We start from the raw sequence: 15112 nt of genomic DNA, 5'->3' as shown, positions 1-15112 counted from the left end.
AAGTTAACCAAGGGATATTTAAACCATTATGATGCGGCTTGATAACCTTATTATCCCCCGCCAAATCAAAGGTTTCGGGAGGGGGATATTGTTTTGGTGTTGTCCGTTCCCCTTGATCAAATCTCGATCACTTGTAAAAGTGGGTCACATTGGGTCAAAAACTATGTCACTAGGTCAAATCTTAGAAAGATCTTTGGAACAAACTAGAGGTATTATACATGGTCAAATGTTCATGAAACTTAATCAAAATGTTTTCCTTGATGAACTCTTGGACGTATATAAAACTGGGTCACATATGATCGAAAATTAGGTCACTAGGTCAAATCTTAGAAAAATCTTGTCAGGAACCATATCATGATAACGACCTTCAGACATTTCTGAACTTTCACCTTGAAATGATTCAAATTCATATAAACTATTACAAAGTCTATATACAAATTTTTTATTTCAAATAATTCCAAACAAACTTATATCCAACGTTCATAACGGTCCATTTCTCTGCAGCCATATTACATGTTAATATAGGAATATTCCACCTACTTTTCATTTCCAATCCATGAACTTTGCCTAATCAGGCGGGGGATATCAATTCAACGAATTTGCTTGTTAATAATAACTGTAATGGTTCACATTTGTACCACAGTTCATACAGCTGTTTGCAAATGGTTTCCCAGTAATGTCCAATAATGTGAAAACAATAGCATCGCTATGTACATGTATCTGGGCAAAATCTATCCCAATCCTTCAAAAATGCTCATATACATGTCTGAGATACTACTTGTCCTGCTTGAAGAAAATTACACTTAATGGATGTCTTGCACAAAGACTTGTGACACCATCAACAGCTTTTGTTCATTAATAGAAGTTTCCTTTCTTTCATATCTAATAATCTTATTAGTATTGGATTTTTGCTATATATTTGTATGAATTCAAATCTATCCATGATTGAAAAATTCTGAGTATAGAAACATTAAAAAAGCTGTTGAGATGTTTTGATATGCAGTAAAAACTACAAACAAATAACGTGAATTCAACCAAACAATCATCTTTCAACATTTATTGTAGGATCAGATACTGATCAAAGTTACAACAATGTCTTCTGACTTTGAATAAAAGCTTTTCTTTAATATACACTTAGTGTTAATATAATGTACATATCCTTATGAATCATTTATTAGCCTTGAAAACATCTTAAAGGGACTAGACACCAGATGATACAATTGCAAGAAAAAAGGAAATTATCAAAAAACATGGAAACCATTTTGCACTATTTTCAAATGGGGAAAGTCAGATGAGACAGAAACTTGATTGTTGCATATACTCTTTTAATCATGTGAAACGATGTATTATCAGCCTCCTACTAGCTCTCATTGATAATTCTAGGTTTGTTTTGGGGAAATAATGTAATAATAATTGCCCATTTTTGGACCATCTGGAGTCTAGTCCCTTAAAGACTGATTCATTAGAACACACAATATGCAAATTACTGTTTGCTTATGAAAAAACAAAGTCTCATAAAAAAGATATGTAACTATATGCACTACATACACAACAAAACAAACTATTGTAAAAGCCTAATAACATGAAAATCATTTACAAATGTTAATGTCAGGACAAAACTTCAATTCTGTTAAACAGAATTTCTCATTGTGAACTGCATAAGTATATTTTAAATTAGCCTGGGTAAAGGAACCAGAAGTCTGGCAGTGTGAATCTACCATCAATTTAATAACGGATGATGTACATGTTTTTCATACATTGGAAAGTTCGGGAGTCTGGCCAACTCCTTGGTTCAAAGACAAACAGCTATGATGCATCTAGTAATTTATGAAAATTCCACTTACAAATTAAATCTTATTTTCCCCAAGCTCATCCAAAACTTCTATTTGAACTGCTAAAATTTACAAGTGTTGAAGTCTGAAAGTCTACAAGACCGAAGAGAAAAAAATAATATTTTGCCGACTGTAAAGCTGTTCCACAAACGGTCTCAACCTCAGTTGTGCCAATAAGCACATTAGAGTGTACACACAGTTATACACATTATCTCCAGTTACGAACAACGCCTCAAGCACACAACACTGCAGCTCATGTTTTATCAAACTTTTTGTCAGCAGCATTGCCAAGTTGCTCCATTTGTTTTTTGAGGTCACGCTCAATCATTTTATTTCGGTCACAGAAGCCAAGGTTTCCTTTTCCAAATGAATTCGGTCCTGCAGCTGTCGGAGTTTCCCTTAAAATATAGATTTAAAAGGTCAGCAATTTTACATTACATTCATGTTGAACAAGTAACAAAAGCTTAGATACTAGAAGATGAAGAAAAGATTCCATTTAAGATATTATACGTTTCTTTATACAAATATATCATGCTAAACCTAAACAAATATATATATTTGTAATACAGAATTGTCAAGTTCTAGCTAAAAATATGAACCAAGTTCATATTATTACAGTCATCGAAATTAGATATTTGGATGTAAAAGCCCGAATTATTATACTATTGCTTGGCATCAAATTTTTTAACAAGCCCTGCTATATGAAATTCAGAATTTGAGCAAGCCCGGAAGCAATTTTGCCATTGCAGGGCTGTGGGCTTGTGTTAATTTCATCCACTGTTAATATCTTGAAGGATTCATTTTTTGGCCAGCATGAAATTGTTTACAACTCAGCTGACAACATTAAGGCTAGTAGGAAAATACTGGAACTTAATAAAATGAAATATACAAACTAAACTTGGAAATAAATTTCTGTCAAAGACTGCATACCTGCCGACGTTCCTCATCCTCATCTTTGCCTCGAATGGCATCTCCTCCTCATCACTCTGGAACATAATGTGCTTTTGTTAATTATTTGCATTGTTGTTGTATTTATTTTTATTAAGACCATATAGTTAATAAGAAAGGTTACATAGCTTAATGTGTTACCTTCAATAAATAAAGGTTTTATTATTATCAATAATACACTTCGAAATTGTCTTATGCTGTGGCTGAATTGTATTGCTCAGTTTTGTAATATTAACTAGAAATGTGTCCATATGACAAGGATGCCTACATAATAGCGATTGTCAAAGGGCCTTTATTTTGTCCATTCTCTATAAATGAGCATACAAATTATGAGTTCTACAACCTAATAACATCAAATTACTTCCTGGAAGATCTCATGAGTGTATGAATAATAATTTTAAAGTAATGAGCAACACAAGTACCATGTGCAGCGGCAAACAAAACCGAAGGTGCACAAGTATTACTCCATCACCTTAACAACATTACCCTAAGTTTCATGACTTTAGATGACATAGTTTTGGACCTCTGATTGACACAAATCCAGTAATGCTAATTTTTGCTAATTCAAGTGTCATAACTCTGGTTTTACAAATTGCTGCAGGAAACAAAACCCAATGTTCACAACTTCATCACCAAAACAACATTCTCCTAAGCTTTCAAGACTCTTGGTCATATAGTTATGGAGTTTTTAGCAACATAAGTCCAAAAATACCAATTTTTGCTAATTCAAAGGGCAATAACTCTGGTTTTACCAAGTGCAGAGGGAACAAAACCCATTTTGCAGTACTTAATCACCCCATTTACATTCCCCTAAGGTTTCATGACTCTAGGTTGTACAATTTGGAGTGTTGAGCGACAAAAGTTTGCAGAATAATTACAGACAGAATCCCTAACGGACACACAAACTGGCGGACTAGGGAATTGTTGTCAGGGCAAGAAAATTCTATCAAATTCGTGAAATACTTTCATGTTCGGTCTACATACTGCCATATTTCTGAGAGGCATCCCAGGGGATTTTGGTCTCAATTCCAGGGGATTTTGATATTACACCAGGGGATTTTTATGCGACGAAAATTTGCGCAATATCTGCATTTATAATATAAGAATAAATATAGAAATACACTCAAATTACAATAATTTTTGGACTTAGTCATCATGGTCCTTCATGGAATTTCACACTCATAATATTATTGATGCTTTCCACTGTCAACCTTAAACAAGTTTTGAAAAAAAAATTAAATGCCAGCGGATATGGATCCCTCGGCGGAGGACCAGGGGATGGGTTGAAATTCCGGGGGATTTTTCCCCCCACCGGGGGATATGGCATGTATGGGTCTAGATAGTTAATATATAAGAAAGTGGATTAGTTTGGGCTTTATTTCAGGTTGATGACGGAATCAAGAGGTAATGGTAAATCTGCACACATGGCTTTGAAATGCCTTCGAAAAATGTAAAGTATATACATGAACAACAAAAAAAGACCATCAGTACTGTTCTTTACCTTTGCTTGCTATCAATTATTTTTACCATTCTTATCCAAAATATAAGTTCAAATTTTAGAGTGTAATATTCTTTTAGTATATATATAAGAGGAAACAACTATATAAAACTGTAAAAAGGTTAAATACATGAAAGCAAGCCGAATTTAAAACAAATAGAATTAGAAGATGTGAGGCTTATAAAACTGCAAGTATGTTTACTAACATCACTTTCTGGATTAAACACAGAAGCAACCTTGTCACACTTTGGCTTCACAACACTTTGTTCCACCTTCTGTGACTGAAAAAGAAAAAAAACAACATCACATTTATTTTTTAAAGTGGCTAAAGTGGATATTATCATAAATCAGGGAGTCAAGTCAAGTCTAGAAAAATGGAACAATCAAAATCTCACTTAATTGACTGCATGGCATTTCAGAAAGCAAGAAATAAAGTAGAGATTTCAATGCTGAAAAGTCAAACTTTAAGAATCTGATAATTTAAACAATCAGCCTAAACTCACTCAATACATGTATTTGTGTTGTTTACCTGTGCTGACAATGACATCTTGATAGGAGCCACAGGTGTTTTTTTCCCACCAATATTCATGCTTATTCCACCACCTGGCTTTTTCACACCACCAAGATTCATGCTGATTCCTGGAGGTTTTTTCCCAAACGTCATGCTGACTGGTCCTTTGCTGTCTGTTTTCATCAACTTGCTGGCTGATGTTGTATTTTCATCTTCTGATTCCGTCTTCCTTTTCTGTGGACTAACATTTTTATCATCTTTCTGTTGCCCTGCTGAGGAGAAACTGAGAAAATTGAAATAAAGATGAGACTGACATAAAGAATTTCTTATTGTAAAGTTTGATACTTAATTAATATACATCCTTTCATAATTGGAACAAGGTATAACCACATTAATGAATAATCAGGGATATTTTTTCATCATTTGGTAAATTGATGATTTGTTACGAATCCTAGCCACAATTATGCGCGTATAGGGAACTTTTTTAACATTTGGATATTCATTGTGTTCCCTAAACGCCACAGGTCGACTGATTCAAACCAATGTAAAATACATTTTTCAATTGATACTCCACAATATTTAACACTGCTCTGTTAAATACAAACACAAAAGTTACACATAAAATATTTTGAGCTCTTACTACACTTAGTGTTTCATGAAACATAAATTCAGATCAATCTGTCAACAAAGCATCGCCTGTTATGAACTACCGAGTAGGTGCCCATTATCTTTCCGCCCGATATACTTAGCGCTGCGATCTGTCAATCTTGGCTAGGAAAACAACAAGTGGGATATGGACGCACAGAGTCGCCAAAACAAAAATCGTCAAAGGCTCTGAAGTGGCTGTTTATATGGACTATTAAGAATCTCTATTAAATTGCAACGCGGACTTTAATCTGCCGAGTACAGACATTGTCACAAGACTATGATGTCCATTTATGTTAAATCTTTATGGTACAGACTAATCTTAACCCGCCGAGAATTACAGCCACAAACCTGTGAGGCAAAACATTGGTGCAAATGAAGCTACACTAACAGTAAGTTTTCTTCCATTTATTTTTTCTTGGGGTTAAAACAAAATAAATTCTCAAACTTACAAGGCAAAACAAACGACAAATTATCTATGTTTGTATTGAAAGCCATTCATATGAAATGCACAGTTTTCAGTTTTTAGATATGCGTTTAAAAGAAATCTATACCAAGCGGTTTAATTATAAAGCGAGGAATATTTATCTTACCGTCACCTACTTTCCTATCATTTGACGCCATTTTCAGGGGGACTAAACATTAAAACAAAACAAAATATTATTCCAAAAATAGCTTTATGTGCAAATAAGAGATAACTAATGAATTCAATATAAAAAAATATTATTGTTGTATCTTCGAATCATAAATATACGTCAATAGCAAGATTTATTCAAAATTCAATAAAAATAATTTTCTGCTCCCTTTTATTTACATAGGAAACGAGAACTTGAAACGACTTGATTTGTATTTCTGGATTTTTCTTCACTGTCAGTACCTGTATTTCTATCTAAAACCACCCACAATTATTCTAACATAATAAGCCATGTATCTGACTAAGCTGTGACGTCCATGACTTTACAATTTTTAATTAAGATTTTTTTTAAATAAAAACATGGAAATCCTCTTCAAGCTGGTAACCGGCTCTTTAAGTCTTAATATCTTGTAACTCCAACCCATGTATGAGAACTAATTGCATATTTTAGGACTGCAAATGACTTTAAAACTTATAAATATAAGACAATTTTGGTTTAACCTTTTTGGTTGTCAAATTAATTGAAAGTCTGATAATGATCATCACAAACTCACACCGTTATGAAGTTGCGCCATATACTGTACGGAGAAGTGGCAAAACATATGAACTATATAGTAATGTGCATGGTATGATTGAATGTTTATTTCTAATTATTATTTGTATTTATTTTGTATAATTTTCACAAACAGTACTAGTTTTGCATGTAAATAAGTATTTAATTAATTGGATGCTTATTTAACTTCATTCCTCAACCCATTGTCAACAATATATAACAATTATGAAATAATGCAAAAAAAATCCGCTGTTACCCATCTCACACCTTGATCACACCATCGCCTATATAACTTATATGGGGCGACTTCTCAGTATATGGCACGACTTTGTAGTGGTGCAAGTTTGTGTATGACTTCTCCTGTTACCATATGGATTATGTTCAATTTCCTAATTGTTTTTATTATATATTTTTTTGTTTTATTGTTTGCACTTCAATTGTATACTTCATTCAATTTCATACAGAGGAATGTTCTTGCTAGGAGAGAAATGAGTGGGAAAGTCCCCGGTAGGCCTCAGGTTGTCAGAGACTCTGAACACACCAACCTAGTGTTGTTTGGAGACAGTGCCTTTACTCATCAGACAAGGTCATTTACCAATGCAGGCTTGTTTTATCATGGATATCATGAAAATATTAACCAATATATCAACAATCAAGATCAAGACTTACGTAAACTGTCAGAGACTCAACATATGTATAAAACTAGTGACTCTAGCCCATTGAACCAATTTTGGAAAAGTAAAATTCCTGACATCACCAATGACTCTAGTCTCAATGACACAGAGGAGCATAAGGGTTTCTTTAATCCAAGGCCTCCCAGTGTTGTCAATATGCCACCAAGCTCACACACTGTGGTGGAGGGGGCGGTGGCACGACCTAACAGTGTAGTCACAGGAAGACCACCGAGTGGGCTCGGCAGGCCTGGCAGTGGGGTTAGGAGATCTGAGGGCACTAGCAGACCATCTAGTAGAATCAGTCGCCCTTCAAGTGCCTACAGTCACCATGGTAACAGGACTGCTGAATCTCCATGGCCTTTGGATTCTGACCCAAGGTATACTCTCTTCTGACTTTCATAAAAACAAAGTCTCAATGTTCTTTGATCTTTGAATTGAAACAAAATAATTATATACTTTACATATGTGTATATTTCTAAGAACAATTTTGTGCCTGATCAATTGTTACCAATAATTTGTTAACTACTGGTAATACGTATTATACTTGGTTTCAATCTTAATTGATAAAGCTATTCTACACAGTGTCAAAATTGTATTTCAGTTGGATCTCATATTTCTTATGATTGATAAAATAAAGTGTTAAAATGAATTCCAGTGACCCAGATCATGAACCAATGGGGGATGTATTATCAAGACTGGAAGAGTATCGGGAGAACTTTGTGGCGAGTGTAAGCACTGCGTGTACAGACTGTGAGTGTGAGACAGAAGAACAGCGTGTAGCAAGCCGTCTAGCTCGGGTCTATGACAGTGTATCAGAAGACTCTCAGTCGGATGAAGAAGGTTGGTTTTCAATTGCTTATATTGATATAAGTTAATTGGCTCCATTCGTTGGGCTTATCCTAAATGGAAATTGTAATTGGTTGGTTGTTCTGCCAGATGATTGTTTTAAAGTAAAAAATGGTGTCGGCCACACATTAACAAGAAATCAATCTGATCTACAATTATAAAATCTTTTTGGGTAGATAATATCTTGGACATTAAAGATCTTTTTTTAGAGTCAAGGGCAATAATTTTGGTTAGATTTTGTCTAGGTATTAACTTCAAATTTCTATGACTACTGTATAATCATGTATTGTTTGATAGATGCAGGTGTGTCCCTGGCTGTGCTGTTGAAGACATTTGACCAATACGAGACCCGTGGTCACTCTGCATCCCGCCAGAAGGCCATGATGACACTTGTCAACTCATACATTCCACATGAACCTGTCTCGCATGAACAGTTTAAACAAGTATTCATTTTGTATTTTACCCACTCACTTAAAATAATGCATGCAAGAGCTGTAAGTGATTTGGTCAACTTTTTTATTGTATTTTCTTAAGCTAACGTTGGACTATGATATTTCAAAGCTTACGAATAACAGTTTCTGAAATAATCATGTTATGTTTCAACTTCAGTTAACATCGATTTTGTTCCTGTCTGATTGTATATTATGATGTCAGTGTTATACTGTAGAGTGTAGATTAAACTTTGCGAGGGTAATATATTCATGATTTTTTTGTTATTAACAGAATCTTGTTTTAAAAAAATAGCTTACATAAGTGAATTTCAAACACCAAATAAAGGCCAAAACAAAAAGTCAAGAAAAATGACTATTGAATTGAAACAACGTATTATGTGACCAAATGTTTTTTGCAGGTGATGGTTTACATGACAACCAGTGTGTGTCAGGTGCAGGAGGCATGTCTTGTCATTGTCAAGCACTGTGTGCGGTCACCTAGCAACCTGGCTGTTGCCCTTGACAATGGCATTATTAACTTCCTGCATGACTGCCTCCAGATCCAGACACATTTCCACCTCCGTAAAATGGCCCTCCCTGTGCTGGAAGCTGTGAGTTTCTGTCCAATATCTTTTAGGTTGTGTATCTCTTTGAGTTTCTGTGTTTGAAATCTACTGTCTCTGGGCCTCCCATAATGGGCATCATCACTTGTTCCATTCAAGGAAACAGCCTAGACTCTAATAAAACTTTTCAGATTTTGTCACAATTAGGTAAAACAAATCAGTATATGTAAACTAATAGTGCTTGAGCTTTCATGAACCTTATATATGTACTTAAATTTCATTTTGTATCTTTTTTACGTCCATTCATAGAACAAGACATACATGTATTACAAATGTATTAGTTTTACCTGCAGCATACAGGTTGGTGTGTAGGCTCTGTCTAGTATGTTGTCTGATTGAGAAGCCTTTGTCCAATCATTACAGAATTTTGTCAGAATGTGTATGAGTATAATATCTTGGACAAGTTTGATAACCAGCAATATCGTTTTAGTCACTGGAGGGTTATAGCCGTTAAATTATAGTAATAACCACAACTTGGTTCTGTTCAAACAATAGCTTTAGAAGCTTTTGTTTTACATCACCAAATTTGGTCAGAATGAGTATAGACATAATATTTGGGACAAGTCCAATATCCTGCTATATCGCCTTAGTCACTCCAGAGTTATGACCCTTTAATAGGAAAAAACTGTATTAACAGGGTCCACTATCTAAATTTGGCTTCACATACAACTACTGCTCGCCAAACTGGGTGTCCTAAAATAAACACAGGCATATTTTGTGACAGTTGGCACTCTTGTTAAATTCCTTATCATGACAAAAAAAACATGTTTTATTTTGACTCTATAAGTCATGAACTTGAAAATACAGTTTTTGTAGCATATATATATATATATATATATAAATTATATATATATATATATATATATGTCATGTTTCAAATCTCCCACAGATATTTGCCTACCCGGACCACCGTGACTGCTGGTATGAGGAAGCTACAGTACACTTCCTGCCCAAGCTGGTTGCCATGGTGAAGGGCCAGGGCCCACTCAATGTCAAGTATGCTGCCTGCTGTGTGTTTCGCTCTATTGCACTGTATGAGGACTTTATTCCATATGTGACACAGGAAATACTGCCCACCGTTCTTCACATGAGAAATGCTAGTGCCAAATTCAAGGTACCGTATTTATCTTTAAAATTAAAGGAAATTCATCTTTGAAATTATAGGTATTCTTCTTTGAAATTCAAGGTAATAATTCATCTTTGAAATTTGAGGTATTCATTTTTGAAATTCAAGGAAATCGTCTTTGAAATTCAAGGTATTCTTTTTTGAAAATGAAGGTATTCATCTTTGGAAATCAAGGTATTCATCTTTAAAATTAAAGGTATTCATCTTTGAAACTACTTCATCTGTTTCACAGAGGGTATAGCCTTGATGTTGTATGCAGCAGTGTTGTGCATAAATGTAAATCTTAAGAGATGGGTAAAAAAACATGTTCACCTGAAACTTGCCCATGTTTCTAGAGACAATATGCACATGTACAGTTAGTCCTATAACTCTGGCTTTATTAATGGTCAAGTTAGTCCCCTTTTTCCAATGAAAAAAAGAAATGTTATTGCATTTACTCCACAGCACTCTTGTTATGTTCATGTGATTATTCATGTTTGACACACCCTAAAATCATAAACATAAACTAACTAAGCATGATTTGTGCGGCATGCAAGTATGTTTTACTCACCTTGTTACTCCCACAAACAAAACTCGGAAGGGTTTTTAAACTTTTTATATATATATAGGAGTCAGGACGGGAATGCTTGCTTGCTTAGTTGATTTATCCATTGGATTGTCTGTTGCAAAACATTTGTGGAGTGAACATTTTGCTAAAGTTTAGACATTTTTTTTTTAAACATGGTACACTATAATGCCTAGTAGTGGCCAATTGGTTCAAGATTCCCATTACCTTTATTTCCACTTTATTCAGGAGGTGTATGTTGAAATCCTAGCTGGAGTTCTGTCTCACACAGGGACAGTTCCCCCAGAGCTTATTGACAACAGCGCCATACCCATCACTGCTTCCATCATCAGAGAGGGACCATGGTATGTACATGTGTGTTTCAATGTCTGTGGTGGTCAGTGGTGGGTTCGGGAAGTTGGCTCACACTTCGGCTATTTCTCAGTAGTTGCCAGGCAACGCGGACATCTTTGTCATCAATGCTTTTATTATCAGCCAGAAAGGTACCTTGTTAATGTGTAATTCAGTTTTGACCTCTATGTCAAAATTTAAGCGTACTGTTTTTGTCTGCTTTCTAATTTGAGAAATTCAATTTTGACCAAACTTAGATGTACCTTTAAAAAAATTGATTTCCAGCAACATGGCCCTTGGATTGCTCAAATTTTACCAAATTGACAACACGTTTAGCAGTTCAGATGTTCATTTCCAGATTTGGTGATAAAAAAAAATAAGAGCTTGGTCAGAGTGTGTTTGAGGACAGTACCACAAGTTAGATCGATCAATAGCTCCAACAACCCCGGGACTTAAACCCTGCATTCCCAGCCCTAACACTGTGCATGTACACATCACTTTACATTGTTTTGGCTGTCAATTGTCAAAAAGTAGACCATTTTGTCTGAAACACTTACGGCAACATTATTTCCATCCAACTTTATCATATGGATCCTTCATGAAAATGAAAAGTTTCCAAATGAATGTTAGGTTTCTATAAACTACAGAGCAGCTGTTGTTACACTGACCAATGAAAATGTTTTACCATTAAGAAATCCCAATTTAATGAGGAAAGGCCATTCTTCACCATCCTTTTCGTCTAATTTCACAGATGTCTGGAGCTCAAGGCTCACAAGTTGGACATAAAAATTTTCTTTATTTGATTCTTCCTTTTCTGTATTAATTTTTGATGATTAAACATGAATCAATTAAATGTATGCAATTTATTTTAAAACTTATTGTTGCAGTTTTATGAAGGGAATGTGAGAAAAAGTAAAATAAATTAGTGGCTAAAGAAGCCATTTTGTGTGTTTGAACTGAGCACTTGATTCGGTAGTTTCCTCCTGCTGTATGCATGTTGTTAAAAAGGAACACTTTTTAAAGTTTAGCTTATACACATGTACACATAGTAATTTGGAATTGCTTATTCTGAGTTTTCAATATTTAAGCTTGCATCATGCTATACTACATGTATTAGAGTAAAATACTAAAACTGTTTGATTAACCAGATTAAATAAAAACAACATGGAAAAACTGTGATATTAATATTAAAATGCCACCCTTAGAAAGTTCCATTTCAATTGGCACACCGGTACATTTTTAAACATTTTGTACTAGCTTTGATTCATGAATTTCTGCAATATATTAGTAAAATCTATTTGTGAATTAGTTGATTTTAGCATGGGCACATTTTCAGAATCCTTGTTAAACTGTTACAAATATTAAGTTCCAAATAACTACTAGATTATGGAGAACTATAACTGTTTTTAAAATTTTAGCGGCCCCCAGTGTGCTGCCCTTCACCTTCTTGGAACCTTGACAACCAGTGACCCCGGGGTTGCCATGGTGATAGGGACCAATTCCCTGGTTCCCATGCTGCTGTGCTGTATGAAGGACTCACACTGCAGGTCTGCTTACTGCCTTGGATCATTTGATAATGTACACATTTATATCTTGATAATGATTGATAAATAACACTTATAGTTTTTGTTATGAAAATTGAATACTTCAAATTATTTCTTTGATTTTTATACGCCTGAAGGGTCGTATTATGTTATGGCCTCCATCGTCTGTCCGTCTGTCTGTCCGTCTGTCCGTCCGTTAGCAATTCCGTGTCCGGGCCATAACTTGGTAACTAATAAAGCTATTTTCAAATAACTTTATACAAATCATCACTACATTAAAAGGATGTGTCGCGCACAATTTCCAGGTCCATACCTCAAAAACTAGAATCACCATGGGGGTGCGTTAGCAATTCCGAGTCCGGGCCACAACTTTGTCACTAATAAAGTCATTTTCAAATAACTTTTACAAAGCATCATTACACTAAAAGGATGTGTCGCGCGCAATTTCCAGGTCCATACCTCAAAGACTAGAATCACCATGGGGGGGCGTTACAACTTTGTCACTAATAAAGTCATTTTCAAATAACTTTATACAAAGCATCATTACATTAAAAGGATGTGTCGCGCGCAATTTCCAGGTCCATACCTCAAGGACTAGAATCACCATGGGGGGGGGGGCGTTAGCAATTCTGTTTCCGGGCCATAACTTGGTAACTAATAAAGCGATTTTCAAATAACTTTATACAAATCATCACTACATTAAAAGGATGTGTCGCGCGCAATTTCCAAGTCCATACCTCAAAGACTAGAATCACCATGGGGGTGCGTTAGCAAATCCGTGTCCAGGCCACAACTTGGTCACTAATAAAGTCATTTTCAAAAAACTTTATACAAAGCATCATTACATTAAAAGGATGTGTCGCGCGCAATTTCCAGGTCCATACCTCAAACACTAGAGTCACCATGGGGGGCGTTAGCAATTCTGTGTCCGGGCCACATCTTTGTTACTAATAAAGTGATTTTCAAATAACTTTATACAAATCATCACTACATTAAAAGGATGTGTCACATGGAATTTTCAGGTCCAAACCTCAAAGTCTAGAATCACCATGGGGGGGGACGTTAGCAATTCCATGTCCAGGCCATAACTCAAAGACTAGAATCACCAATGGGGGGCGTTAGCAATTCTGTGTCCGGGCCACATTTTTGTTACTCGTCCGTTAGCAATTCCGTGTCCGGGCCATAACTTGGTAACTAATAAAGCGATTTTCAAATAACTTTATACAAATCATCACTACATTAAAAGGATGTGTCGCGCGCAATTTCCAGGTCCATACCTCAAAGACTAGAATCACTATGGGGGGGCGTTAGCAATTCTGTTTCCGGGCCACATCTTTGTTACTCGTCCGTTAGCAATTCCGTATCCGGGCCATAACTTGGTAACTAATAAAGCGATTTTCAAATAACTTTATACAAATCATCACTACATTAAAAGGACCTCAAGCCGAATCTTCTTCGGGCGTATAATGCTCCGTTTCGCGGTGCTCTTGTTTGAAGTGATCTTTTTATACTGATTTATGTAACCATGTTTTCAATATGCATACAGTGGCATTTATACTGTCTCCATTTTAGGCTAGTTTTTATATAGTGACATTATTAGGTTCCCCCTGTAGAGCTAGATCACCCTGTTGTTTGTGCACATTTATGTAATCTGTAATCTGGGAATTATGTAATTACTTTCACATACTAGCTTCAAAAGACTGTTTCAAGTATTTTTTGATTAAATTATATATAAAGCAACATTTATGTACCATTCTTTTGGTTTTTAGAAAGGTTCGATCGAATGCTGTTGAAGTTATGCGTAACTTGTGCGTCACTCGAAAGTTAGGTCTGTGTAAGGACCTGATGGTTCAGCTGACTGGATCGCTGGCCCCTGGGCTTGAACAAGAGTCCCTCACAAACTTGTCCAAGATGGCTTCCCATGGGCCCGTTGCCACGGCAACCAAGCCTCGCTTTGATGAGGAGCGTCACTTGTGGATGGGGCTGGAAAAGTTTATTGATGTAGCCAAAAATCTCATCTTTAAAGAAGGTAAATAATAGATAAATAGGCGGTGTCATTTGAAATTTTGAGTGTAATTTGAATCATTATAATGTGTTTATCAAATGCAATAATTATTGTTTGAATTTGAGATGAATATTGTATTGTAAATGGTTACATTTGAATGAACTGATGTTCATACTGCATGAATGGCACAGCATAATGATGTCATTATTTATTTCATTGATGCATTCTGATTGGACAAGCTTGACATCATTTGCCCCTGGGCAAATGACGTTTTAAATATTGTCCTTTTCTGGGTCCATTATGTGACTTTCACTTGGATGTAAAAGATCTCAGGAATGCTCCCAAAA

General features: G+C 35.4%; 2 protein-coding genes across 5 annotated transcripts in view; one reads left to right on the top strand and one right to left on the bottom strand.

Moving 5' to 3' along the window:
- Window positions 1–1042: 1042 nt before the first annotated feature.
- On the bottom strand, window positions 1043–6061 carry LOC128237213 (PEST proteolytic signal-containing nuclear protein-like). 2 transcript variants are annotated; one of them, XM_052952548.1, is made up of 5 exons: window positions 6028–6061; window positions 4808–5058; window positions 4485–4559; window positions 2763–2818; window positions 1043–2230 (listed from the first exon to the last, which is right to left on the bottom strand). In XM_052952548.1, exons 1-5 carry the CDS (start codon window positions 6056–6058, stop codon window positions 2086–2088), a joined length of 558 nt encoding a protein of 185 aa, XP_052808508.1. In that variant the 5' UTR covers window positions 6059–6061; the 3' UTR covers window positions 1043–2085. The 2 variants fall into 2 exon arrangements, with proteins under 2 accessions (XP_052808508.1, XP_052808507.1); XM_052952547.1 differs by having other exon boundaries at window positions 4808–5061; window positions 6028–6058.
- Window positions 5091–15112, top strand: part of LOC128237211 (uncharacterized) — a 41814-nt gene continuing 31792 nt past the window's right edge. Inside the window, exons 1-9 of one of the 3 annotated variants that reach the window (XM_052952543.1) lie at window positions 5091–5914; window positions 7086–7672; window positions 7951–8135; window positions 8445–8584; window positions 8992–9183; window positions 10085–10309; window positions 11115–11230; window positions 12635–12763; window positions 14530–14789. In XM_052952543.1, coding sequence (XP_052808503.1) covers window positions 7110–7672; window positions 7951–8135; window positions 8445–8584; window positions 8992–9183; window positions 10085–10309; window positions 11115–11230; window positions 12635–12763; window positions 14530–14789 — 1810 coding nt within the window. In that variant the 5' untranslated portion in view covers window positions 5091–5914; window positions 7086–7109. Of the gene's footprint in view, window positions 5915–6248; window positions 6304–7085; window positions 7673–7950; window positions 8136–8438; window positions 8585–8991; window positions 9184–10084; window positions 10310–11114; window positions 11231–12634; window positions 12764–14529; window positions 14790–15112 lie in introns of those variants that run through there. The other 2 variants (XM_052952541.1, XM_052952542.1) reach the window with 2 other exon arrangements.

Source organism: Mya arenaria, chromosome 6, assembly GCF_026914265.1.
Source record: "Mya arenaria isolate MELC-2E11 chromosome 6, ASM2691426v1".
NCBI lineage: Eukaryota > Metazoa > Mollusca > Bivalvia > Myida > Myidae > Mya > Mya arenaria.
The sequence above is the reverse complement of the archived record's forward strand: the minus strand, read 5'-3'. Positions and strand labels throughout refer to the sequence as shown.

Excerpts from the sequence above, each read along its gene's own strand:
- LOC128237213 (XM_052952547.1), bottom strand. The coding sequence starts at position 6,058 with ATGGCGTCAAATGATAGGAAAGTAGGTGACG. Across the intron at positions 5,062-6,027 it reads TGATAGGAAAGTAGGTGACG|CAGGGCAACAGAAAGATGAT; the intron begins GTAAGATAAATA and ends GTTTCTCCTCAG. Across the intron at positions 2,819-4,484 it reads TGTTTAATCCAGAAAGTGAT|AGTGATGAGGAGGAGATGCC; the intron begins GTTAGTAAACAT and ends ATTATGTTCCAG.